Source organism: Lepisosteus platostomus, chromosome 6, assembly GCF_059453375.1.
Source record: "Lepisosteus platostomus isolate fLepPlt1 chromosome 6, fLepPlt1.hap1, whole genome shotgun sequence".
NCBI classification, from domain to species: Eukaryota; Metazoa; Chordata; class Actinopteri; order Semionotiformes; family Lepisosteidae; genus Lepisosteus; species Lepisosteus platostomus.
In genome coordinates, this window is record NC_142616.1 from 17,190,793 (window position 1) to 17,214,394 (window position 23,602).

At 45.8% G+C, this 23,602-nt stretch overlaps 1 protein-coding gene across 1 annotated transcript; it reads left to right on the forward strand.

The window, feature by feature from the left end:
• The first annotated feature begins 1,673 nt into the window (after nucleotides 1-1,673).
• On the forward strand, nucleotides 1,674-20,993 carry rrp12 (ribosomal RNA processing 12 homolog). Its single transcript, XM_088634453.1, has 34 exons — nucleotides 1,674-1,930; nucleotides 2,916-3,139; nucleotides 4,409-4,492; nucleotides 4,883-4,959; nucleotides 6,178-6,283; nucleotides 6,961-7,077; nucleotides 7,439-7,577; nucleotides 7,798-7,925; nucleotides 8,135-8,233; nucleotides 8,445-8,536; nucleotides 8,665-8,776; nucleotides 8,951-9,051; nucleotides 9,138-9,252; nucleotides 9,521-9,663; nucleotides 11,328-11,449; nucleotides 11,779-11,843; nucleotides 12,229-12,391; nucleotides 12,778-12,932; nucleotides 13,150-13,217; nucleotides 13,505-13,598; nucleotides 13,831-13,989; nucleotides 14,088-14,168; nucleotides 14,409-14,514; nucleotides 14,885-14,992; nucleotides 15,272-15,429; nucleotides 15,670-15,761; nucleotides 16,009-16,167; nucleotides 16,591-16,754; nucleotides 17,074-17,184; nucleotides 18,535-18,584; nucleotides 19,276-19,354; nucleotides 19,738-19,805; nucleotides 20,242-20,324; nucleotides 20,458-20,993. The coding sequence occupies exons 1-34, from the start codon at nucleotides 1,792-1,794 to the stop codon at nucleotides 20,558-20,560; spliced, it is 3,864 nt and encodes a 1,287-aa protein (XP_088490579.1). The 5' UTR covers nucleotides 1,674-1,791; the 3' UTR covers nucleotides 20,561-20,993.
• The last annotated feature ends 2,609 nt before the right edge of the window (nucleotides 20,994-23,602 follow it).

Consider the following 23,602-nt stretch of genomic DNA (forward strand, 5'->3'; position numbering starts at 1 on the left):
AGTGATTGTAAGAAAAACTAGGACATGGGCCAAGCATGTCTTGAAGAAACAAAGTATAGTTTTAAATCACAATATTTCCTGATCATTCTTAAATCATCCGAGTAGAATTAATCATATGATTGCTACTCAGTTCGTAACTAATGGAAAAGCTGGACCATTTGATTCTAAACTGACACTGCCTGTTAACATTGTCTTGCCCAGACTTGAATAGTTTGCAGGTTGTGAGAAGATGGAGGTGAAGGTTTACAAATTTGCCTATTTTAAGTTATTCCTAACTGAAAATGTATAACAAGCATTGGAGATGTTTATTGTTGGGCAACCATCCATTGTCTGAAAATTGCTTATTCCCGGTAAGGCACATAGCAACTTAGAGCCTGTTCCAGAACCACAGGATGCAAGATGGGCCTATTCCCTAGACCCAACACTAATTAAACTAGCCATTAAGACATTTAAATGAAGAGCTCCCAATACTGCACTATTAAACCCCTTGCATCCTTGTGGAAAAAGGGAGACATTGCAGTTCTCTGCTTCCTCACAGATCTTATGTCCTGGGCTAGATTTCAGAGTGAGTTTTACGCTTAGCTATTCTAAATCTTTGTGGTCGTGATGAAGGTGTCCTGTCCAGCCTGAAAGTAATCCACTCCTCTATGCTCTGCCTTGCATCCCAAGCTTGAAGGATTGTCTCTAGTTTCCTGAGCCTGTGCGTGTGGTTCCTGCTGAGTGTGTGATTTCTCATACATGAATGTATTTAAGAACTATACATCATCAGAAAGCTGTGCCATCAACATACTAGCTCCAATACAGAACATGACATTAGAAAACATCTGAAGTTGGAATAACTGTCTGATCCCAAATGTGTGAAGTGATTCAAATAGTAATTTGTTTAGTCATGGAGGAACGGCTGGTAGTCAGAATAACTCAAAATTACAATACTAGGCTGCAAAAGGACAAGTGGTTTTTAGTTTTTGTAAGATATCTTGCTCATTCTGAACAGTTGCAAAAGATCCATTATTTCATCTAAATATAAGTAAAGGAGTAAGGAGTGGTTTCATGTCTGGTTTGCACTAGACCCGGACTGGTTTGTGTAAGGGCTTAAAGGAATATTGTACACTGGCAGCCTGGAGGAACTGGACCTTTTGTAGTCTTGAACACAGGTCCATGAGGAAATCAATGTTCAAAGGCGCTGACAAAGTCAACCCAGTGGACGTCTTCAGAATCAACAGTGAAAGATGAACCAGGGGACACAAGTGGAAATTATGGGGAAGTGCACTTAAAGCTGAGAACGGGGGGCAGCTCTTTTACTTCAAGGGGTAAAAGAAAAGCGCTATGTAAGTGTAAGGATGGTTTATTTAAAGGTTTGGGGGAGTAATTAGGAAACGGTAGGAATGAATTCATCTGCTCATTACCTGCTCACTACCAGATGGACTAGTTTGGTAAAACGAACTGGTACTGTTTTTACTGCATGTTTTTAAGTCCGTTTTTTTCTGGTGCGAATCAGGATTTCTAAGTGTATTAATCTACTGATATGAGGATAAAATATTTAGAGTCCCGTTTTTTGTCCATTATGATATACAGTTGTTAAATCGGTTTCAAAAAGACACTTGCTGTGCCTACAGAAATCACTGTAGGCTAACCTAGTACTGTACTGCAGGCTGCTCCACCTTGTGGAGGGAGATGTGTGGGTCTGCTGGCGCCTGCCTGAATCCCCATGTGACGCCGGTCGATACACAGGCGACTCGGTGATCTCTTCAAAAATTCAGCAGTTCTTGTGTGCGGAGTTCGCCGAACAAGATGGTGAAGTCGGGGAAGCTTCGGTCTGGAACTGCACAGAAGCTGAAGCGATGGAAAAAGGGCCACAGCAGTGATTCAAATCCGGAGACACGGCGCTATCGGCAGGCGGCGAGAAGCCGGTTCTTTAGCCGGCCTTCAGGTGAGGATCCCGCAGTCTGACGCGCAGGATAAGTCGGGGCTTTCCGGCCTGCCTGTGGAAAACACGTGGGTACACGGTCGTAACCCAGGGTGGAAATTACTGTGAAATCTGCTGTTTTGTCAACGTAGTGTTTTTCAGAATTGGGACCTGTGTATTACATGTACTGTGCTGGAGCTAAATGAAGAGTGAGATAACATGTCATAAACTTAAAATCTTAGATAAACTCTCGAACGTAAGTCGCAAACTTATAAATATCGCTAAATATATGACAGTCTCGTATCTACAAATATCGTTTGCTTCCTTTACCTTAAACGATACACGCTTGTTCTGCTTTGGAATAGAGATCATTGGTAATTTTAGTTCTCATCGGCAACACCACGTGTGTATTTAAAGAGACAACGACTACCAAGTTTGTCCTGGCAGCCAGTTCAATCGACTGCTGCCTGCCTTGTGCCACACATTGTCATCAAAACTGACTTCGTTTGAATATCCAATCTCTTAGGACGGAAAACGTCAGTATAATGTGTTGGACGATTTTGCTCGTAGATCAGTGAGCTTTAAATTTTAGGGGAAAAAAAATCGAAGCGTGGACTTCATCCCAGAATTATTTACATGAAATAAAACAAATAGTCTGATTTATAGGGACCAGGGAAAGTATTGTTTTCAGCTGAACCTATTCAGTGCATCAGACTTTAAAAAAAAATACTTGATGATTTAAAAGCTTTAAGAAGTAATGGGATTATAAACAGTACAGTAGGGTACAACAGCAGAGTCCCGCCTGGGGTTTGAACCCACTTCAAGTTACAAGTCCAGCACCCTAACCCTGCTCCACACTGCTGCCCCTTCACAGCGCTTCATCGAGTGAATGATGCAAGCGCGTCCCCCCATTTTTTTCTCCAGATGGATCCCGGGGTCTGTTTCCAAAACTAAGCGCTCCCTCCTTTGCGGGCCGCTCGGCTGGGCTCTTTTTGTTTTTGTTTCCCAGAAAACAGTGACCTGACCGTCGATGCCCTCAAGCTGCACAATGAGCTGCAGGTGGGGGCCCTGGAGAGGCAGGAGGGCGGCTCCGACCGTGCCTGCTCGGCGGAAGGCCCCGCGCTCTCCGAGAGGACCTCCGGCACGTTCCTCAGCGGCCTGTCTGACTGCTCCAACGTCACCTTCAGCAAAGTGCAGCGCTTCTGGGAGTCCAATTCTGCTGCTCACAAGGAGGTTGGTACCTCCGGGACAGGCGGGGGGGGGGCAGCTACAGCCCCCAAGAACGGACGGCTGCTCTGATTTTCGTTTCCGCTCTGGTTTGAGTGGATCACAAGTCGTGTCGCCTGTTTTTAAGGTCTGAACCAGTAGCCATTAAAAGTGCCTTTAAAATCTGCCAGATTCTAGCCCTCAGGGACTGGAGGTGCCCATTAAAAACTTCAGAGCCCTCGCATAACGATGTATCGTAATTGAATGTAATGGCTCTGGTTGGGATCATTGTCTTCAGTGATCTCGGGGTTTTCAGCAGAGCTCTGTGTCTCACTCTGTGCGCTGGCGGCTGCTGGTCCCCCTGACCGCTGCTCTCCTCGGCTTGTGAACTCGGGTCGCGTCTCGCTCCTGCCTCTGCTGGGCTGGCAAACAGGCTGGACAGCTTGACTCGCAGTCGCTTCCGGGCCTGCAGTGTAACAGTGCACAGTGAGGGGAACAGTCGTCTCTCCTCTTCACTTTGCTGGGAGACTTGCAGTGCAACTTAAGTTACCGTTTCATGCTTTTAACATGTTTCAATAACACCCCCTCTCCCCTGGGACACCTGATCTCCATGGGCTCTCTAAAGCGCTGGTGTGGCGCCAGTCCCACAACCTGTCTGGTACTACTGCCTCTAGAGAAGGAAGGCAGAAGCCGGTTGAGTAGCTTGCCCCGGGTTCGAGCCTGTGCCCTGTCACTAGCAGACTGTGCCAAAGATTCCCCGAGCGGCAGAAGACAGCTGGCTGAGCGCTCTTTGTATCGCATGCTCGGTTATTCTCAATTGGCGAGTTCTAGTAGTTGTTTTGTTATCCTACTTAACGGAGATCATTGATGAGAGGTGTAGTAGTGGTGGGTCATTTGCTATCCAGTACACTAGAAATGAGCTGGCTGTTGTGTGCTGTTAGTCACATGAGCAGAGCACGAGTGGGAGAAAAACTGCTGCTCTCCGAGAACGTCACTGATGACAAGGATTCCTCATGATCGCATCTTCCTCACTGGTGCCTACCCCCCTGTTTTCAATAGAATTTATCTCTTGCATTCGAGGGTTTCAGCTTTTTCAGGAGTGTGTCCCTTTTCTAACTTGGCATTCAACTGTAAGTTTAAAACCATTTTAGTGGTATGTCAGACGGTTTCTCATATTTACTCATCTGCCTGCAGAGTGATCCCAGACTTATCTATTTTCACAAGTGAGGTAGTGCAGGAAGCGTTGGGTTTGTGTGAGGTCGTCTGTGTTCAGCGTGTCCCTTGTCTGTTTTCCAGATCTGCGCGGTACTGGCTGCGGTGACGGAGGTGATCCGCGCTCAGGGTGGGAAGGAGACGGAGACGGAGTATTTTGCTGCTTTGGTGAGACGTGGACCTGCTTTGTGCCCTTGTGTACTGGAAGGACGCTGTCTATTGATGATGCAGAAATCCTCTGTCCTGGCTATCAATTATTAACAGTTCACGTTACCTCTGATGATTACGTTTGTTGTGCCCAAAACAAACATAATATAACACTCACCTTTAAAGTGACCCAATTCACTGGTACTGCTGGTATTCACTGGTACAGCTGATGAGGCCCAAAAGCAATTCCTGCACAGGTTATATGTGTTTATTGCTATCAAGGGGTGGGGTTGAAAAGATACTTTGCCTCCATCTCTATTGTGCAGGTTTAGTAAGTCATGGGTAGACAACTGGGAGCGCCCCATGTGCTACTGGGTGTTAGAAATGGCTGTTGCTCTGTCTCTCTGCTAGATGACCACCCTCGAGACTGTGGAATCCAGCGAGTCTGTGGGAGCTGTGGCTTACCTCCTAAATCTGGTCTTGAAGCGGTAAGAACCTTTCTCCTCTGTGGGGCTGAACTGTAAACGGAAAAACATTTAGAATCTCCCGGTTTGGAATCGTTAGTGAATCACTCGATCTGGTGGGCAGGCTGATGTGTGTGACGTATGGCCTTACAGGAGATTAAACATTAATTGCAGGAGTGCTAGCAGTCACTGACAACACTGTGAGCTCACGGCAGAGTCGATATTTTGCTTGGAGGAGTGCTAGCAGTCGCTGATGACATTGTAAGCTCACAGCAAAGTCAGTATTTTGATTGGAGGACACTGTGAGCTCACAGCAGAGTCGATATCGATTGGAGGAGTGCTAGCAGTCACTGATGACACTGTGAGCTCACAGCGGAGTCAATATTTTGATTGGAGAAGTGCTAGCAGTCAGTGATGACGCCTTTAAGTCTCAGGCATGGCATTTCACTGGAGTTGCAAGTGCAGCCCTGTGGGGCTCAAGCTCACCAGACCCTTGCTCTGCTCGGCCATTAGCATTGTCCTCATCAGCAGAAGTTAAATAATTCCTCCCAGCCTGAACCCTGGGTAAGGGATTTGTGTGACTCTACCTGGCTTGTTTACCGTTCCTTATAAAAGTTACGTGCATTCATTAAAATGGGAATGGTTAAGGTTTGATGCTACGTTGGGCACACAAAGCAAATATGCTGATGTTTACCATTGTAGCAGAGTGACCACTTGACTTTAAAAACCTGACAGGGTTGTTAATGGTTTCTAAAAACAGTGATCCCATTAACACATTTAATAACTTTGAATTCAGGATTTTGTACCTCCTACCGGCGCTCTTCTCTTCAGACCTTGTGGGAAGGCATGGGACAGCGTGAACTGACTGCTTGTAACCAGAACTGCTTTCTTGCGCTGTTCTGGTTTGAGTGCTGCAGTTGTGTCACTTGAAGTGGCCGAGGGTTGTTCTGTGATTCTCTCGTTGAAGATCCAAGAGAGTTTGCACATGGATCGTTCTTCCTCTAGCACTTTCGGTTTGTTCAGCTGCTGCAGGTTTTGCACATTTACAGCCTTGGGAGCATTGTAAATCCCGAGAATAAAATTGTAACTTCAGATACACTTAGCCTGTTGTTCACTTAATTATGTTGTTGCGTAGTGTTTACTGACAATAAGGTAAAGAGTAGCGTTTCCGTGTGTGTTTGTGGGAAAACTAAAAGCCTCACCAAGTTTGTTAACATTGAGAATTTGTCTTTTTCTTTTCAGAGTGCCAAGCCCCGTCTTAATCAAGAAGTTTTCCGACACATCTAAAGTGTTCATGAGCATCATGTCCACACACGCCAGCAAGGAGTCCCCCTCTGCCCTGCGCTGGGTGAGCCGAGCGTGAGGATGGCGTTCGGGCCTCTTGCCAGTTCATTCCCCTGCACGAGCTTCCTACTCGGGATATCATTCAGGAAAATACAAGGGGCACGGGTGGCGCTTTTCACAGAAAAGCTGTTTAATAATCCTGCTGATGTCCGCTAATGTGCATCTTTTTGGAGCTGGATTGGCTAATGTTGCGTGTCTTCCGTTACCTGCGTCTGCTAGTGCTGCTGTACGTTTTAGTTGAACACATTGTCTTATCCTGGGGGACTTACGTTTACATACATTCGGTACATTAAATGGACATACAGAAATCAGAAGCAAAGAAAAACAATTACAGGCTTCCAGTATATTCGCGTGTTGGCTTATTTGGAGGAATGCATAAAGACATGTGGCTGGTAAGGGAGTTAGAAAGGTCAAGCCCTGGGGGAGAATTCAGTCTCCCAACATAAAGTTCTTGACGGGATAATTCCATACGCAGGATAGATTATGAGTGATGTAGGGTTACATGAAAAGCAAAGTGTTTTTACACACTCTGAGCTTTTTCATCTTGATTTTACCCTAGACTTTCCATCAGTACAGCAGCTGCTCTATTTGAAGAAAAGCGTGGCTAGTCAGTTGGCGTTTTTGACTCCATATCAACTGTGTCAAGGTATTCATCGCTGTTTCTCCCCCCCCCCCTCGCAGGTCGTGTCTTGCCTGGCCACCTTGCTGCGGAAACAGGACCTGTCCGTGTGGAGTTACCCCAGCACGGTGCAGGTGTACCATGGGCTGCTGAGCTTCTGTGTGCACTCCAAACCAAAGGTGCCCCTCTGCCCGTCCGGCCCCCTCCACAGCAGCCTCCCTTCCCCTGTTAGAACTCCTGCAGACAAGTGTTACAGAGCTTTCTGGTTACCAGCACTTCAGTATAAATACTTTCGTTTGATATCCGACATGCTTTTACAGTGCGTCACACAGATGATACCTTTCACTTTCCTTGATTTCAATCCGCCGAACCAACGTGTGCCAGAGTCCGGGGTCTAGAAGCTGGTGAAATATCTCAGGTTTCCCGACTCTCGGAGAGGGTAAACCTGTGCACCTTCTCCTCGGGCCTTGTACCCTGGGCAGTACCAGGCCCAGACCAGGCCTTGGCTTCCCAGGAGCTCATGCCCGGCCTCTGTTGCAGGTGCGGAAAGCGGCCCAGCACGGCGTCTGCTCCGTGCTGAAGGGCAGCGACTTCATGTTCTCCGAAAGCGCTCCCGCGTACCACCCTGCAGCTCTGTCCACTGCGAAGTTCTGCATCAAGGAGATGGAGGAGGCTGGTGGTGAGTGTGTTGCACAGACCAGGGCGGACTGCGTTTCCGAGTCCGTCTTGTGCGTGATTGCTTTGCCGTTTCGTTTTGAGTGTTTGAGCCCCTGTGCGATAAAGAGTCGAGGATGTGCAACTGTGGTTTGTAACTCTGGGAAGGCCGCAGTGTGCGAATGTGAGCCCTCTTGTTCTGAACTTGTGGGCTTGAAGGGGTTTGTGTTTATTTCTTGTTGCAGGCAGTAAGGAGGACACCACTACCCTTCATGTCCTGGGGTTCCTGAAGGACCTGCTGCCCTGCTTCCCCCTCAGTGCCGTAAAGTCCTGCTGTGAGACACTGCTGCGGGTGATGACCCTGAGCCACGTGGTGAGGCCTTGTTTCTCCCTCTCTGTGCCCTTGGCGGGGGGCCGTAGTGGTGTCATGTGCTTAGCAGTCGTTCATTGGAGGTTTTTAAGGGCTAGCTTGTCTGAAGTAAAAATAGGTTGATGCCGGGAATAAAAAGGTGTTTGTCTGGTCTTGTAAAAAAACTTGTTTGCCCCAAGAATAACAGCCTTCATTTTTACATTTTTATTAAGCTGGTGACAGCCGGTGCCATGCAAGCCTTTCATAAGCTCTTCAGTGCCAAGCCAAACCCCACCACACTGTCTGCCGAGCTCAACGCTCAGATAATCACGGTAAGAAAGATACTGACCCATCCCTGCATAAACTAAACTGGAATGTTTCCAGACGGACTGGGTTACTGTCAGGCCTTTTATTTTAAGCGCTTTGAGAAGCCACCTTTAAAGGCGCTATATAAAATAAAGTTTATTATTATTATTATTATTATTATTATTATTATTATTATTATTCTGGGGTATGATTGTGTGGTTTGTTTCCTCACCACAGGCACTGTATGACTACCTTCCCAGTGAAAATGACCTTCAGCCCCTGCTGGCCTGGCTGGCTGTCATGGAGAAAGCACACATGCACTTGTCTAGGTAGGCCCCTCACAAATCAAAGAGTGAGCAGAGGAATTGGTGGCTGCGTGAAAGAGGCCCTTACACCTGCCTCCCAGAGGGCGGGGGACTTTCTCCTCAGTGACCCCCCCGTGTTCCTGTCTCCGCAGCTTGCAGAGTTCCCTGTGTCTGGGCCACCTGCCCCGCCTCTTCTCCACGGCCATGAGCTGCTTCCTCTCGCCGCACACCCAGGTCGTCTCCACGGCGGCACAGACCCTGAAGGTAATGTAGACGCGTTCGTTCTTCTTTCATGATCCCTTGTCCTCTGGACCTTTTAGCTGAGCCCTTGGCCGATCGCGAGGCCTATTTGAACGAGCCTCCCCTGCTTGTTCTGATAGAGGACAATCTTGGGCCGAAGGTGAGCTATCGCGCCGTGTTTTCTCTCTTGATCTGCAGGCCTTGCTGAGTGAGTGCGTTGCCTCCTGCATGGCCGACGTAGGAAGCATCTCGTCCGCGGCTGCGACCGGGCAGGCCTCGTACGTCTGCAGGATGTTGCAGTAAGTTCCTCTGCCCGCTCGCAGTGCCGCCATGGCCCGCCCTGGTGGCGCTGCTCTCTCAGCCCTGTCCTTGCCCTGTTCTCCAGCGCGGTGGAGGACGGCCTTACGTACCGCTTCCACTCCTCCTGGCCCTTCGTGCTGCAGGTGCTGGGCGCTTTCTACAAGGTGGCTGGGAAGCAGGCTCATCCCATCATGATGAAGGTGAGTCGGAGCCGGGTGTCGGCATGCTTTTGAGTCCCCGGTGGCAAGATCACCAAAGATCGAAACTTTTCTTTGCCCCTGCAATGTGTTGTATCAAGTCGCCTATTGACAGGTGTGACTTTATTCCACAGATACTTTACTCATGCTAAAGTATAACATGAAATTGAATACAAACGTTGAATATATAAATCCTGATGTAGAAGAAATTGCCATTTAAATGTTGCTGTGGCTCTGTAGTGGTCTATCCTAGTGTGTCTCTTTCCCCCAGAGCCTGCAGTCTCTGTGTGACCTGCGCGCCACCCCACACTTCCCTTTCACTGGGGAGCTGGACCTGGCTGTGGGCGCCGCGGTGGAGAGCATGGGGCCCGAGGTCATCCTGAGAGCCATCCCGCTGCAGATGGGTGGCAAGCAGTGAGTCAGGGTGACAGGAGTGATGAGCTGGCTGGGGTGTTGAGCAATTACAGATCAGTGGCACACAGTGAATCGGAGTGATGGGCTGGGGTGTTGAGTAATTACAGATCAATGGCACACAGTGAATCGGAGTGATGTGCTGGGGTGTTGAGTAATTACAGATCAATGGCACACAGTGAATCGGAGTGATGTGCTGGGGTGTTGAGTAATTACAGATCAATGGCACACAGTGAATCGGAGTGATGTGCTGGGGTGTTGAGTAATTACAGATCAATGGCACACAGTGAATCGGAGTGATGGGCTGGGGTGTTGAGTAATTACAGATCAATGGCACATAGTGAATCGGAGTGATGGGCTGGGGTGTTCAGTAATTACAGATCAATGGCACACAGTGAGTCGGGGTGTTCAATAACTGTGCAGCTCGATGGCTCACAGTGAGTCGGGGTGACAGGAGTGGATGGTTGGGGTGTTCAGAGTGAGCCAAAGCGCTGCTGCTGTTCCTATGTTCCCCCTAAGGTTTTTTTTTGATACACTGTGGATAACATACAATTTTTTAGTCAGACTACAAAATTGAAAGCTGCACCAAAAACGCAAATCGCTATTTCAGACATAGGTATTTTAATGTACCGATACAAAGATTATGCAAGGCAGGCATAGGCCTTCAATGTGGCATATGAGAGCAGTGTTTTTTATATTGATTGTTTGCCAGGAGAACGTTTGGTACCTATTGCTTTTTTATAACTGAAGAACATTACATGATTAAAATTCAAGAAATGAAATGTGGTGGATCCAATAAAAAAGAACATTGTTCTTTTTTTTTTAAGACCTACATAACAAAAGATATTTTAAAGAGGGCATCGAAAGCAGCGGAATGTCCTGAGAAACTCTTGAGAGCAGCACATCACGATCGCCAGCAAGTAGCAGTCCAATAGAGCAGGAACAACAGGTGTCTTTGTGTAAAACAGTACATCGTGATGGTGATTATCACAGGGTCATGGTTTTTTTTTAAATTCTGCAAAGCTGTTTAAAAAAAAAAAGAGCATTAGCATGGGTAGCATGCCAGCAACAGAATGAAAAGCAGATGACTTGAAGAAACGGAGCTTCAGAAGATCACTGATATAAGGTCTCTCTTATTTCATACATATTAGCTGCTAAACTTAATTCTCCATCCACTCTTTCTTCTTCATGACCGTTTGCACGTCCTCCCATCAGTTCAGAGCTGCCCCAGTGTGGGTGTTTGTGTGTTAATCAGTTGATAATTGTATCAGTGCCGTGGGTATGTCAGCAGGCTAGATTGATTTTGCGGGGCAGAGTAAGATGGACAGAAACGATCCGTCTGCATTGAATAGAAATCGTGCCGACTTACACAGGGTGTTAATGTTTTCACCACTGTGGCAGCTGAACCGCACTGCAAAACCTTTTACTTGTGGCGACATCGTGGCAAACAGCTGGCAGGATCGCGGAGAAGGGCTGCAGCTCTTTTCCCTTCGTTGTTCCCTCTGTCTGCCAAGTCCCTGCTTTGCCTTCATATCTTCTACTGATAAATAGCCCTGTTTTCTGTTTAAAAGCCTTGAGTTATGTTCGTTTTTTATACCCTGTGAAACCGTGAATATTAAGTATAAAAAAAAGTAGCCCATAATCACTAAACCCGTGGTGTGTTTTAGCGATGATCTGGAGTTTCCTCGCAGCTGGTTGATCCCCGTGATCAGGGATCACGTCAGAAACACTGAACTGGCTTTCTTCAGTTCCTACTTCCTACCGTTGGCTGCCACTTTCAAACAAAGAGGTAAGACTTTTTACCGGCGTAATGCAACTGTGGAAGTTAAAGAGAAGTCGTTTTTCTCATTAATTGAAGTCGTTTCGTTTTTTGTTACTTGCGGGCTGCAAAAATAACCAGGCCTACAGGCTTGGGCGCGTGCTGGCGTGAAGCTGCTGTACTCAGTAAATTCCGAGACCTGTAATTGCATAGTGTGTCGTTTGGTGAACCATAATGTTTATTACATCCAGCGTAGATTCCAAAGCATTAAGCGAGCAGAATTATTGAGGCCTTTGGGAAGACGCAACATAGCCCTGTGGTGGCTCCCAGCCTGTGCAAGCCCTGTGTGTTTGTTTCAGCGGACGAGTTGGATCAGGCTGGACGGAAGCTGGAATCCAGGGTGTACCAGACTCTCCAGCTGCAGGTAAGAGGTGGTTTGATGAATCATTGTAATTCAGCATGAGCGCTGAAGACCAAGTATCTAATCTGCCTAATCAAAACAGTCATTATCTGAGTAAAAAATAGATTTGGCACAAACACCTTTTCTGTTTTCGGTCTTTGTTAATAAAAAACATCTTCAGTGTACAAAGTATCATTGCTGTGGTGCCATATCTGCAGTTCTTTTGTATTTCGCCTTTGAGCCATTTATGTTTTCCTACACTAGTAACTACCTGTGTTTTGGCCCCATTTGAGAAACAGTAACTGGTGAAATGGGGGACCAAGTCTGTTCTTACTGGAAATATTCTAGTTTGCCACTAAAAAAGAGTTTTCCCCAGTTTTTGATCTCCGGTGTTCCTGTTCCGTGACAGATCTGGACCATGCTGCCTGGATTCTGCACACACCCCACTGACCTGACCAGCTCCTTTAAGGGCATCGCACGGACTCTGGGCATGGCCATCAGCGAGAGACCCGACCTGAGGCCGACCATCTGCCAGGCCCTCCGAACGCTTATCAACAAGAGCTGTGAAAAAGGTCAGGGGTGCAGGGTGGGCAGGGAGCGCTGGGATAGGGTCCTACTTGTGAAAAACAACCGTCAATAGCCAGACAGTGTTGTTTGACAGACTTAGTAAATAGTTTATTTGCAGGTCACATCAATTTGTGTTGATGTTGAGAAACTGAAGAGACGCCGGTACAATTTTTCCCCATCTACAAACTTAAGAGCATTGCCTGTCTAATTAATTAATTAAGGAATGAACAGTTTGTCTTTAATGAAAATAGAGTTAGATGTTGAGAATTCAAATTTTGCCCAGTCCAAAAAAAGTTTTTTTTTAAATATAATTGCTTTGGTATGTATATTACCTTAACATAGATCAGGCGCATTGAATATTCACAGTTTTAACTTTTTTTTCCCCCTGAAGAAGAGGACCGTGCCGAAGTCGGCCGCTTTGCGAAGAATTTCCTGCCCATCCTGTTCAACGTGTACAGCCAGCAGCCTGTTGCCGGGGAGAGCACCCCCCTGAGGATGCCCATGTTGGACACCATCAAGGTCTACCTGACCGTCACGGACCAGCAGGTGAGCTGTGCCTGGGCCTTCTGAGTATGAGTGTTTATTCCACTCCTTGTACTGCTGGCAGGATAGAGGAGAGCAAAACTCCTGTTTATCTTTGTTCACACAATGGTCAATTATGACAAGTAAGACGTGCTGAGAGCCTCCATCTTTCGTGTCTTGTCTATTTGTGTGGTATGCATCGTGCCTTTCGAATGTGATCCTCTGACCTCTCTTTCCACAGCTGGTTTGTACCTTCCTTCAGAAAGCTGTAGAGAAACTGAATACTCCAGAGTGCACTGAGTTCACCAGGTGAGATTAAGTTTCTTCTGATTGTCAATGTGAAACTCTTCAGTAGTTAAGTCAAACAGGCGTTGTTTCAGAACTATTCCTTGAACTGCACTCTTTCTCTTGGTTAATATTAAATGTAAATGAGCTCCACTTCATGAAAATCACTGCCTACACTGGCGATTTGTCTGTGTTTCTAACAGGCAGACGGTGCTACTCTCAGTTCCATGTTTGCATGCTGAATGTGTCTTTGGTGTTAACGCCCTGTTAGTGACCTGTGCCTTATGTGTGATCTGCTCCTCTTTCTGCAGGCTCTCTGTGATGGACTTGATCGTGGTCATGGCCCCCTGTGTGGACGAGGCCACAATGAGCCAAACCTACGAGATCATAAGACCCTGTTTAGAGGTGAAGCTTCATTTCTCTTCCACTGGAGTATTTTAAGTACAGTGTGACATGGTTAAACACCTGTATGTTCAGAACAGAATGATTTTTAGTGTAAAAATTTTTGAATGAAGTATTGACTTCACTGTGCTGTGTCAGGGAAGGTGGTGAATGTGAGTGTTAGGGCGTACGGAGGCTATGGACAGGAGTGTTCCAGGCGTGCTGCCTGTTGACCGAGTGCTCTCCCTGTGTGTAGAGTAAGGATCCTGGAGTGCAGAAGAAAGCTTACCGTGTCCTGGAAGAGATGTGCGGAGGGGAGAGGGAGTCCTGCCGGCAGTTTGTCCTGACCAACCTGGAGCAGCTGAAGCAGACGCTGTTGGGGTCCCTGAAGAGCGCCTCCTCGCCGGCCAAACGGGTGAGCCCCCCCTCCCCCTCCCCTCGCCAAAGCGCGCTGCTCTTCTCTGCCGCCAGGTGCGAGCACCAACCTAACCGTGTTGCCCCTGCCTCCTGCAGCCCAGACTGAAGTGTCTGATCCACGTTGTGAAGCAGCTGAACCTGGAACACGGCGACTTCATCGCAGCTCTGCTTCCAGAGGTAACGGCAGACGGCCTGCTGATGGCTTCCGCCTCATCTCGCTGAGCGCGGCGCGCGTGGGACAGTTCTTTCCCCGCTGGCTGTCAGTCTCTTCCCTCAAATTCACATTTGGAGGATTTTCAAGAGCAGTGTTTTCACAGAGAAGGCTTAAAAACTGAAACAGTCGGAGCTCACTTTGTAATCTCTCCACTTTGTATTTGCCCAAGTGACTGTTTTGTCGTGACGTGTTTTCTGCCTTAGGTAATAATCTGCACCAAAGAGGTGTCTGTGGGAGCACGCAGGAATGCATATACCTTGCTGGTGGAAATCGGTCAGGCGTATATTCGTTTCTGTGACAGTGCAAATGGTAAGTCTGGAGGACCTGTGTGTGCGAGTGCTCCTCTGTGGATGAGTGTTCAGAGCTTGTACCTAGTTTGCGGTTTTCAATGATCATTTTCTTTCACCTTGACTGTCTCATGTTTAACCTGATTTGTACCGATAACCGCTGTTTTAGCATCTGGATGAATAACGAGTGCTTGAGTGTATATGCTTGAACGTTATTTTTACAGTAAAGGACTCATAAAGATTTAACATAAGTGCTAGAATATGAGTGGAGCTAGGGAGCAATTTGGAGTGTGATAGCCGTTTCAGGAAATGGAGCTAATAATATTCCCAGTGATGGCTGTTAGGAGAAGGAGCAGCTGTGTGAACTGTGTTTTGGCTGGTCTGTGTTCCAGAGGCCATGGAGCAGTATCTGGGGATGGTCTATGCCGGACTCACTGGCTCGGTCACCATGATTGCTTGTACCGTGCTTGCGCTGACCAGGCTGGTCTTTGAGTTTAAAGGTAACAACGCCATTCTCGGCAGGCTTTCCTGCCACACGTTTTACTGACGGCAAATGCCTGATTCAACAAATCAGACTTTATCCTGTGTCCATTACCTGTTTGTCCCAGCTCATGATGTATGACAGAAATGATAAAGTCCCAAGAATGTTAGTTTTAAATGTCATAATTCTGTGTGTGAAAGCCTTAAACAGAACAGAACGCGTGGCGAAAGTGAGACTGTGCGAGAGAGAATTGTTTAATTATTGGGCTGATGTGAGCATTATCGTCCTCTCCCTGTAGATCACATGGACGTGTCGGTCATGGAGCAGCTGCTGCAGAACGTGTGTCTCCTCCTCAGCTCCAGGACACGCGAGGTGGTGAAGGCGGCTCTGGGCTTCATCAAGGTCATCCTCTTCATCATGGACCCCAAAGTCCTGGCCGGCCATGTGACCGTGATGGTGAGTGAGAGGTGGTGGACAGAGTGTAGAAATCTCCAGGACACTCACTAGTCAAGTCACTTACACAAGCTGAGGGTTGGGCCAGCATGAACAGATGTTGGATATTTTTAGATAGACCTTTGGCAGCACCTCTGCAGTGATCAGGGCTGTGGCACTCGCCGTTGAATTTAATTTTGGGTTTTTGGAGAAGGTGCACAACGGTCAGGAATGATCTGTTGATGTTTTTGGCCTTTTTTTAAGATGGAAGGGATTGGAAACATTAAAGACGATGTCCGGAGGCATTTCAGGAATAAGCTGAAGAACATTTTCACTAAATTCATCCGAAAGTTTGGGTAAGGCGATAACTTATTTGTTATCTATGTAACATGTTGAGAATTTACTGATTCTTTATGTTTAATTGCTCATCTGAATATTGTACTCCATTCTTCTAAGAAGAGATGTAAGTTACCTACTGGAGCGATTTAATGATCATGTTTCCATTTTGAGGATGGTCTTGTTGCTTCAGCCAGTTTTGTAAATAAGGCCTCTAAGGGGGATGATGCTGTTTGCTGTCCTGAAGGAGCCCGTTTCTGTCTGCAGGTTTGAACTTGTGAAGAGCATGGTGCCAGAGGAGCATCAAAAGGTACTGGGGAACATCCGCAAAACAGAGGCCAGGAACAAGAGGCGCAAGCTCCTGCAGCAGGCAGATAAAGCTGGCTCGGAGAGTGAGGAGGAGACCCCCAAGGTCAAGGGAGACAGGTACGGCCGAGCCCCTCAATCTAAGGGCTTTGCAAATTAATGAGAGTTGGGGGGGGTGGGGGCATCCCCAAAATGATTTTGATAGCCCAACTCGTTATCGGGCCAAAAGAAAGTGAAAGATTAGAATTTCAATTGATTTTTTTAATGTAGATTCTCATTGATTGGTTTTTGGTGACTCTTGAGAAAACCTTTTCAAATAAGCTTGCCAAATACAGAGACGTGCCTTTGTACTTCGTCCAAGTCCCTCGCTATCTCGGGCAAGACAGAAGTGTCGGTCGGCAAGTCAGTCTTGTGCCTTTTGGCAGTGTCAGATGTGTTTAATGCCTGATGTGGTTTAGGAGGTTTCACGGCAGAAGCTGCTGAAGAGGTGACATTCTGAAGACTTCATCCTGGCAGCTGACTCTTGACTCTTGGTTTCTGCAGTATTGAGGAGATCCTGGCGGATTCGGAGTCGGAGGATGAGGACACGAAGCCGGAGCGAGGTGGGAAGAAAGGCCTGCGAAAGAAGGGTCGGGCCTGGCTGAAAGAGGGGGAGTCTGATGAGCCCCTCAACTTCCTCGATCCCCAAGTCTCCCAGAGAGTGCTCGGTAAGTGCTTCTTGCACAGTAGCTGGTCTTCACACTTCACACTTTATTGGGATCTCATTGTAAACAAGCGTTCTGTAAGATAAATGCAGAAAACAGAGTCTTCACCGCTGACCAAAAGCCAGTAAAACTAGATCAAACCAGTAATCCCGGGCTGTTTGCATGTCCTTAAGAAGCTGGGCACACCGCATCTTTCTACATGTTCCAGTTGTATTTGTGAGAAAGGTGTTTCACTCTTGGAAAGTTCAGGGTTACTGTTATAAGGGAACACAATGTGAGAAATTCATTTTTTTCCATTATGGCTCTATGATCACCACTATAGCTACAAATCCAGACGTGAAGAAGAGATTGAAGGTCCAGCATGGCTTCAAAGTGACGTCGGACGGCAGGCTGATTATCAGAGAAGATGGAGACGAGGACAAAGAGGTTAAAGGTAAGGAGGAGTGGACGATGAAATACTCACATTGTTACACAGTTCATAAACACCTTGACCAAGATGTTCATAAACATCTTTTCCCTCTGCTTTCAGCTCGTACTGACACAGACACTCTCAAAGATGTAACATTAAATTTGAAAATTAATTGGAGGGGTTTTATTTTTTTTTGTCTATTTTTTGTCTCTACAGTTAAAAGTGGGGAAAAGGTTATTGTTGTTGGATTCCCATAGAGCTAAAACTTGTCTTCTTTTATATTCAATTCAATTTAGTTCAACTTTATTGTCATTAAACTTACACAGGTGCATAGTGTAATGAAAAGTGTTTCTCATTAGTCACTCAGGTGCAGTATATAAATAGGACAGAAGATAAGACAATAGACAGTTACACAATAGCAATAACAGTAACATGTAATAACATAACATAAATAACATGTAATCAAGTAATCATAACATGTAATCAAGTAGTATATTTACTAATGATTGTAAGATACAGCAAACTCTTACAGACAAGTTTTTTTTTTTGACAATGCAGCCTTTGTCAGCTTGTTAAGGGTATCAGAATATCATTACGAAAAAATGTTTTTTTTTTCTGAATGGTGTTATAAGTTTTCTTGGGAGTTATTTTTGAAGCTAAAGATCTCCTCATTGTACTACCCCTCCAACCCACTGTAAATAGTCCAGACTGTGGAGATTGTTGATGATTACAAGTATTAAACAATGGTGATAGAAAGGAAATAGGGAAAGTTTTGTGTAGCAAATTACTTAAAAGACTGACACCTTTTTTGTAAAGAACTTTAGCTTCTTGAAGGTGGACAGTATTATTTTAACACATTTCTGTAAATATTTTATTGAAAGAATGTCTTAATGTACTGCTTAACCTGTTGGTTTGGTTACATCAGCAGTGCAAAATTTTAATAGGCTTGGGAAAATAGTTATCATTAGCAGTAAGGGTATAATGATTAGCAGGATCATTTATATTAATCACCTCCCTCTAAATCCCTCTGTTTAGAAGCAGAATGTTCTAAAGAAGGACAACAGCATAGTACAGTTTGTGGGGAACCCCCTCCACTGTGAATCTGAACCACTGCCGTTTAGGAGATGCCTCTGTGCCCCCACAGGGAAGCAGGTGTAGGAAAGTGTTCATCCCCTCTGAAATTTCATTTCTGAATTATGTAAATAATGATTTCGTTAAATTATCCGTTTCTGAAATGTCGTGTGGCCTGACTTCCTTGTTGGTTGGGGTTGTGCCGTTGTGTGGGACTCGGGCGATAATCAAGTTTGAACAAGAGTATGGTACTGTGTTAGTGTCTGCCAGGTCATCCTGTACTGATTTCCGTTCATCTTTCAGGTGAAAACAAGGAAATGGATGATGTTCTAGAGGAAGCAGGAGTCAAAAGTGTGAGTATAGCTGATATTTTTTGCTTATTTTACTTGATGAGGGATGGTCATTTAATGTGAGATAAAATAAGAAAAAGTAATGTGAACTAGTCCTGGCAAAGCATCCTCCCAGAGGATAGAACTTGAAAGGTTTATTTCAACTTTACTGAGAAAGTAGGAGGGTTTACTGCAGTCGGACAGTTTGTTGTATGGTTTGCGCCTTACCCATCCGGTTGGAGACCGGCAGCGACTCCTGTACCGTACGGGGAGAACGAGGAGTGCCAGACCACATCTCCTGCCCTGCCGTCAGTGGGTGCTCACCCATCAAGCCATTCCTCTCATGATACATTGCCAGCTCCAGGTTGGCACCAGTTGGAGAAGCACGGGGTTGACGAGTAATTTGAGCCCTTAACCCCAGTCCCGACCCGAGCGATGGGCATTGCCACTTGGGAAAAACCTGCTTGCAGCGGGACAGTGACGGGACCTGTACTGGAGAGGCCATACCAGGTGGTAGCAGGGCCTTTTCCAGCCGGGCTCTGGGAGTCCCAGCCTTGTATTTCACACACTGAGGTTTGGACATCGAGGAGCACAGTGGGAAATCCACCCAACGGGATGGGTGGGCCAAACGGCCTCCTCTCGTTTGTAGCCGTTCTCACGGGAAGTGTTTACCACTTACTGACGAGATGTTTTTTGTTTCCCTTTTTCTGGACAGAAAAAAGCTCAGAAGAGAAAGTTTCAACGTGACGACTTTGACGAAGATATGGAGTTGGAGCCACAGTTGCAGTACAAAGGTACTGAAGTTGTTCAAGTGGACAGGCAGACTCAGTGGGGCCCGAAGACAGAATGGGTCACTTCTGCTGTGTTTTTATACCTTTCTGACCGCTCTGATGTCGGGCACATTTCTTCACTCTAAATCTTTTTTCTGCTAAGCATTAACGTGTTATTTGCAAAATAAATAGTAGAAATGACATTAATGAAAAAGCTAATTAGCAAGCTAGATAAAGCTTTTTTTCCCACCATAAGAGGAGCTGGTTTTCAGAAGTCTTTGGAAAGGAACACATAAAGAGCACAGCAGTGTTTTGTAGGTGGGGTTCAACCCAGACCTTTCAGGTTTCTTTCCTTTCCTGTACGAGTCATGTCTTTGAGTTAATTTGCCATTTTTTTTGTCCTGTAGCTGGTGGCTCAGGGATCCATAGACCACTGTCTGGGAAAGAGGAATTTGGCAAAGAGTACAAATCCAAGGTGAGACCACTTTCCCTGTCCGTTACTCATATACCGCCCTCGCACATTTCCCCCAGACGATCACCACATCCTCTTGCATAATAAATTAACATCCAGTCCAATTAAAAAGTAAAAACAAATAAAATAAAAAGCTCAGAACTCATACAATTTACCAGAAAACCCAGAACAAGCACGCAGCTTCACTTGGAGGTTTGTGCACATGTTAAAGATGTGTTTGACTTTTCAGTGGAATAGTGTATTTTCAATGTGCATTTACGGTTTTTGTGTCTTGGGGGGGAAAAAAATGACTTTGTGGCATGTGGGAGTCGACTTCAGTCGCCCTTTGATCTTTAATATAAGATGTGGTTTTCCTTCGGCTGTTATTAAACGAAAGTGTTTTCACACCCTCCTCCTCCTATATCAATGCAGAAATCGCCTCGGTGGTTTTGTGTTTCAGAGTGGTAAAGGTGACGTGAAGAAGAAAGGCAGGCACGATCCCTACACCTACATCCCTCTGAAGAAAGCGCAGCTGAACCGCAGGTATGGGAGAGAGCTGCCAGAGCAGGGCGCGGGAGGCTGGCAGGGCATGTCTTCAGTTGGCACAACTCGGGCAGTCTCGGGTTGTTCACGACAGGTCCAAAGCCTGTAAGGGGTGTTTTTCTTGTGTCTGCAGGAAGAAGGCGAAGCTGCAGGGCCAGTTCAAGGGGCTGGTGCGAGGAGCCCGGAAGGGGGCGCAGTCGGGGAAGAGGATGCAGAGGAGTAAAAGGAAGGCGTGACCCCTGCCCAGGGGCCTAGTTTAATGCCCTTTCTGGAGGTCCCCGCTGGGTTCCGTTAGCCCTGTGTGCTGTGCCAGCCTGACCGGGGTCATCTCCCAGCTGGCAAGCTCCAGCCTGGGTCTCTTCTTGTCTGCTGGGCACTCCTCTGCCCCCACAGCAGTGGGTGTTGCAGTGCATGCAGGGCAGTATCCCCTTTCTTTCCCCCTTTTCCCACTGTTGAACAGCTGTGAAGACTCACAGAGTGCCTTTAGTATTGCAGTGTGTGAATGCAGTTACTCACCAATACCAAGTCCATGTCGCACACTTCATTTGTAAAAATACTTGTGTGTCTAAAGATGGGAGTTCCTCTTGCTGTAATAAAGATTGCGTGCAATGGACATTATTTATTAATCATTAAAGTAGAATGCAGGATTTTCTGGATATTAATTGAAAATGCCACACTTTTGTGATTTTTTTTGGTGTATCTTGTACAGTAAATTTTAAAAACTGTTAATTTGGGTAAAGAGCCCTTGACAATGGACGGGTGAACAGGCCGCCCACTTGGGCAAGCTCAGTCTAGTTTTTAGTCTGTTTTTGGTCTCAGTTAATGCTTCACCCTGTTAATACTATTATAGGATGGCCCATTATTGGAAGGCACTTCAGAGGTTCTTGTGGAAACGCATTTTTCCAGCAGCTCCATGAAAGACAATGAGTTGTTCAACAGGATAAAATGTTATGTTTAGAACCTTTGTCCAGTCATCCAGAGTTATCTGCTTGGCGTTTTCACTTTACAGCTGCATAACTTCGGTATATTATTGAGCTACAGTTTGGGAAATAATCCGGTTGAACTTTGCTTGGTAAGCAAGAGCCTGTTATCCCAAAGCATGCAGCCATTGTTAAAGCAGCATACCGGAGACTAATAACCTGCGCGTGGCAGTATGCCACAGTCTTGAAGAGCTGACGGGCTGCTGTGTTCATCTCCATCTCTTAACTGGTGACATAATGTTTACCTCTAGAGGGCAGTATGCACAAGCAAAACAGCCTGGACTGAATCAGGGTATTAATGGAACTTTCCAGTTAAGCCATAGCAGTGATCTGTAGCAAGCACATAACTCAATAATCTGGAAGAGTCTTCATACTGTCGTGCAAGGGCTTCATATTAGTGCTTGGCACTGCCAGGGTGCCTACCACAGCGAACAGTCCCACCCTGGTTTCATCTTCTCCTTTTTATTCCGTTCACATTGTCTGTCCTGCGTCTTAGAAAACATGTTTGGGGAATTTGTGCGCCATTTCCTGTTTTACAGGAATACGAGATGTATGCATATTGGAAATACCCCTTCTTCTCAGACATTTTATCATTAATCAGTTCTTCCGTTTGTCAAAAAAGTAAGCCATTTATTTTAAGTGGTTTTGGTTATTTTTAACTTCTGTGGGTTAGGTTACCACATTCATGTGTCTTTGAAGTGACATTGTACTTGCATTTTATATACAGTACACAATTCATAAGAGCTTGAAGATTTTGAACAGGACTTCAGCTATTTAAGTATTAGTGTCACATCAGGGACAGATGTCACTAGTCCATCTGGGGGAGATTGTCGGCTACACACTTCTTTCTGTGCAGAAAAGAAAAACCTCCACAGATCTTCCTAGAAGCTTTCAGAGCATCTGAATGAGACATTCATAAACTGTGGGCTGTGCTCCATCCTCAGACATATACTAAACAAACAGGCTCCAAGGCTGTGTTCACAAGAAAGAGCCTTCATTGAGGGAACTTCACAAGAGGCAGTAGTGTTCATTGTTCACAGAGCTGGGCCCAAACGTGTTCTGTCCAGTTGAGGATTTGGGCAGTCTGCAGTGACAAAGATTCATTTAAAGGGATGTAGAAAAGTAGCTAATTTTTATGTTTAGATTGGACATGGAAAATGTATTGTAGTAAGTCATAAGGGAATTCTATCATCAAAAGATTGGGTTGTATGTCAGAATTCTCTTTTTGTGAAGAAAGGAAACTGGCTTCTGGGAAGACTGCTCTGCATAAATTTTGTGTTTTTCATGCAACATCTTTCCTTCTTTATATAAGAACACAGTTCTTTGGTGATGATCTAATGAAACTTTAGCCAGTTAAAAATCCCGATAAGCCTGCATTTTGTTGTTCAAAGCCTTTCCATTTTATGAATAGAGGAATCCTATTCATGATGACGGGTAGCTGAAATAATTATGTTGGATTAGTAAGTATGACGGATAAGCTACTCCGACTCCACAGTTAATTGGCTGGTCATGTACAGGTTAACGTGAGTTGCCGTCATGAAGTTTAAGATTTTGTTCAGGGTAAATTATAATTTGCTAAATGCCATGTCTCCTCTTTCAGACAACACTGTATCAGTAAGTCAAAGCTGGTATCATGGTGGAAAACACTAGTGGAGGCTTCGCAAGACTTCTCACACATTTTATATCTCCCGATTGCGTCTCGGATATATCTTTACACAGCAGTATCGATACTATTTGTTTCGATACGCTCTCAAAATAGACCTGTCGCAGAGAAACTAAAATGTAAAGAGCAGAGTTAGTTCTGATACACGCATTTATATAAAAATGTTTTCACACCTTAAGGTCTCTTTTTTTTTTAGTTGTGTCTCGGAAGACTCATGGCAAATGCCATGTTTGGGCAGAGAAAAGGATTTTTTAGGTCACAGCTGTCAACAGAAAGCCATGGGCACAGTATGAATGTTAGAGCCACATGACCTCGGTAAACTGAACATCTCTGGCCTGGATAACTGAACGTCTTGACAAGAATAGAAGAACCAATCCCCTCAATCTCAGACCTGCTGAACAGAGGGCTTATAAGGTAATCTGTGGGCAGCTGATATGGAACTCTGCCAGAAACACATTTTCCTTAGCACTTCCTAATACTGCCACAATAGTGATAACATCTGTTTAAAACTGCTGTCAAAATGCTGGAATGTGTAATTTTCTTTTTTTAGGATAAGCGTATGGTGGAAGCTTGGGAAAATGTTGATAACTCTACTGCCTTTGTGATGATTTTACAAACGTCTGCTCCCCTGATCA

What these genes read in the sequence shown, in the direction of transcription:
- rrp12 (XM_088634453.1), top strand. Translation starts at nt 1,792, where the DNA reads ATGGTGAAGTCGGGGAAGCTTCGGTCTGGAACTGCACAGAAGCTGAAG. An exon ending in TGCCACTTTCAAACAAAGAG is followed by an intron (nt 11,450 to 11,778) that starts GTAAGACTTTTT and finishes TGTTTGTTTCAG; the next exon opens with CGGACGAGTTGGATCAGGCT. An exon ending in CGAGGACAAAGAGGTTAAAG is followed by an intron (nt 17,185 to 18,534) that starts GTAAGGAGGAGT and finishes TTCATCTTTCAG; the next exon opens with GTGAAAACAAGGAAATGGAT.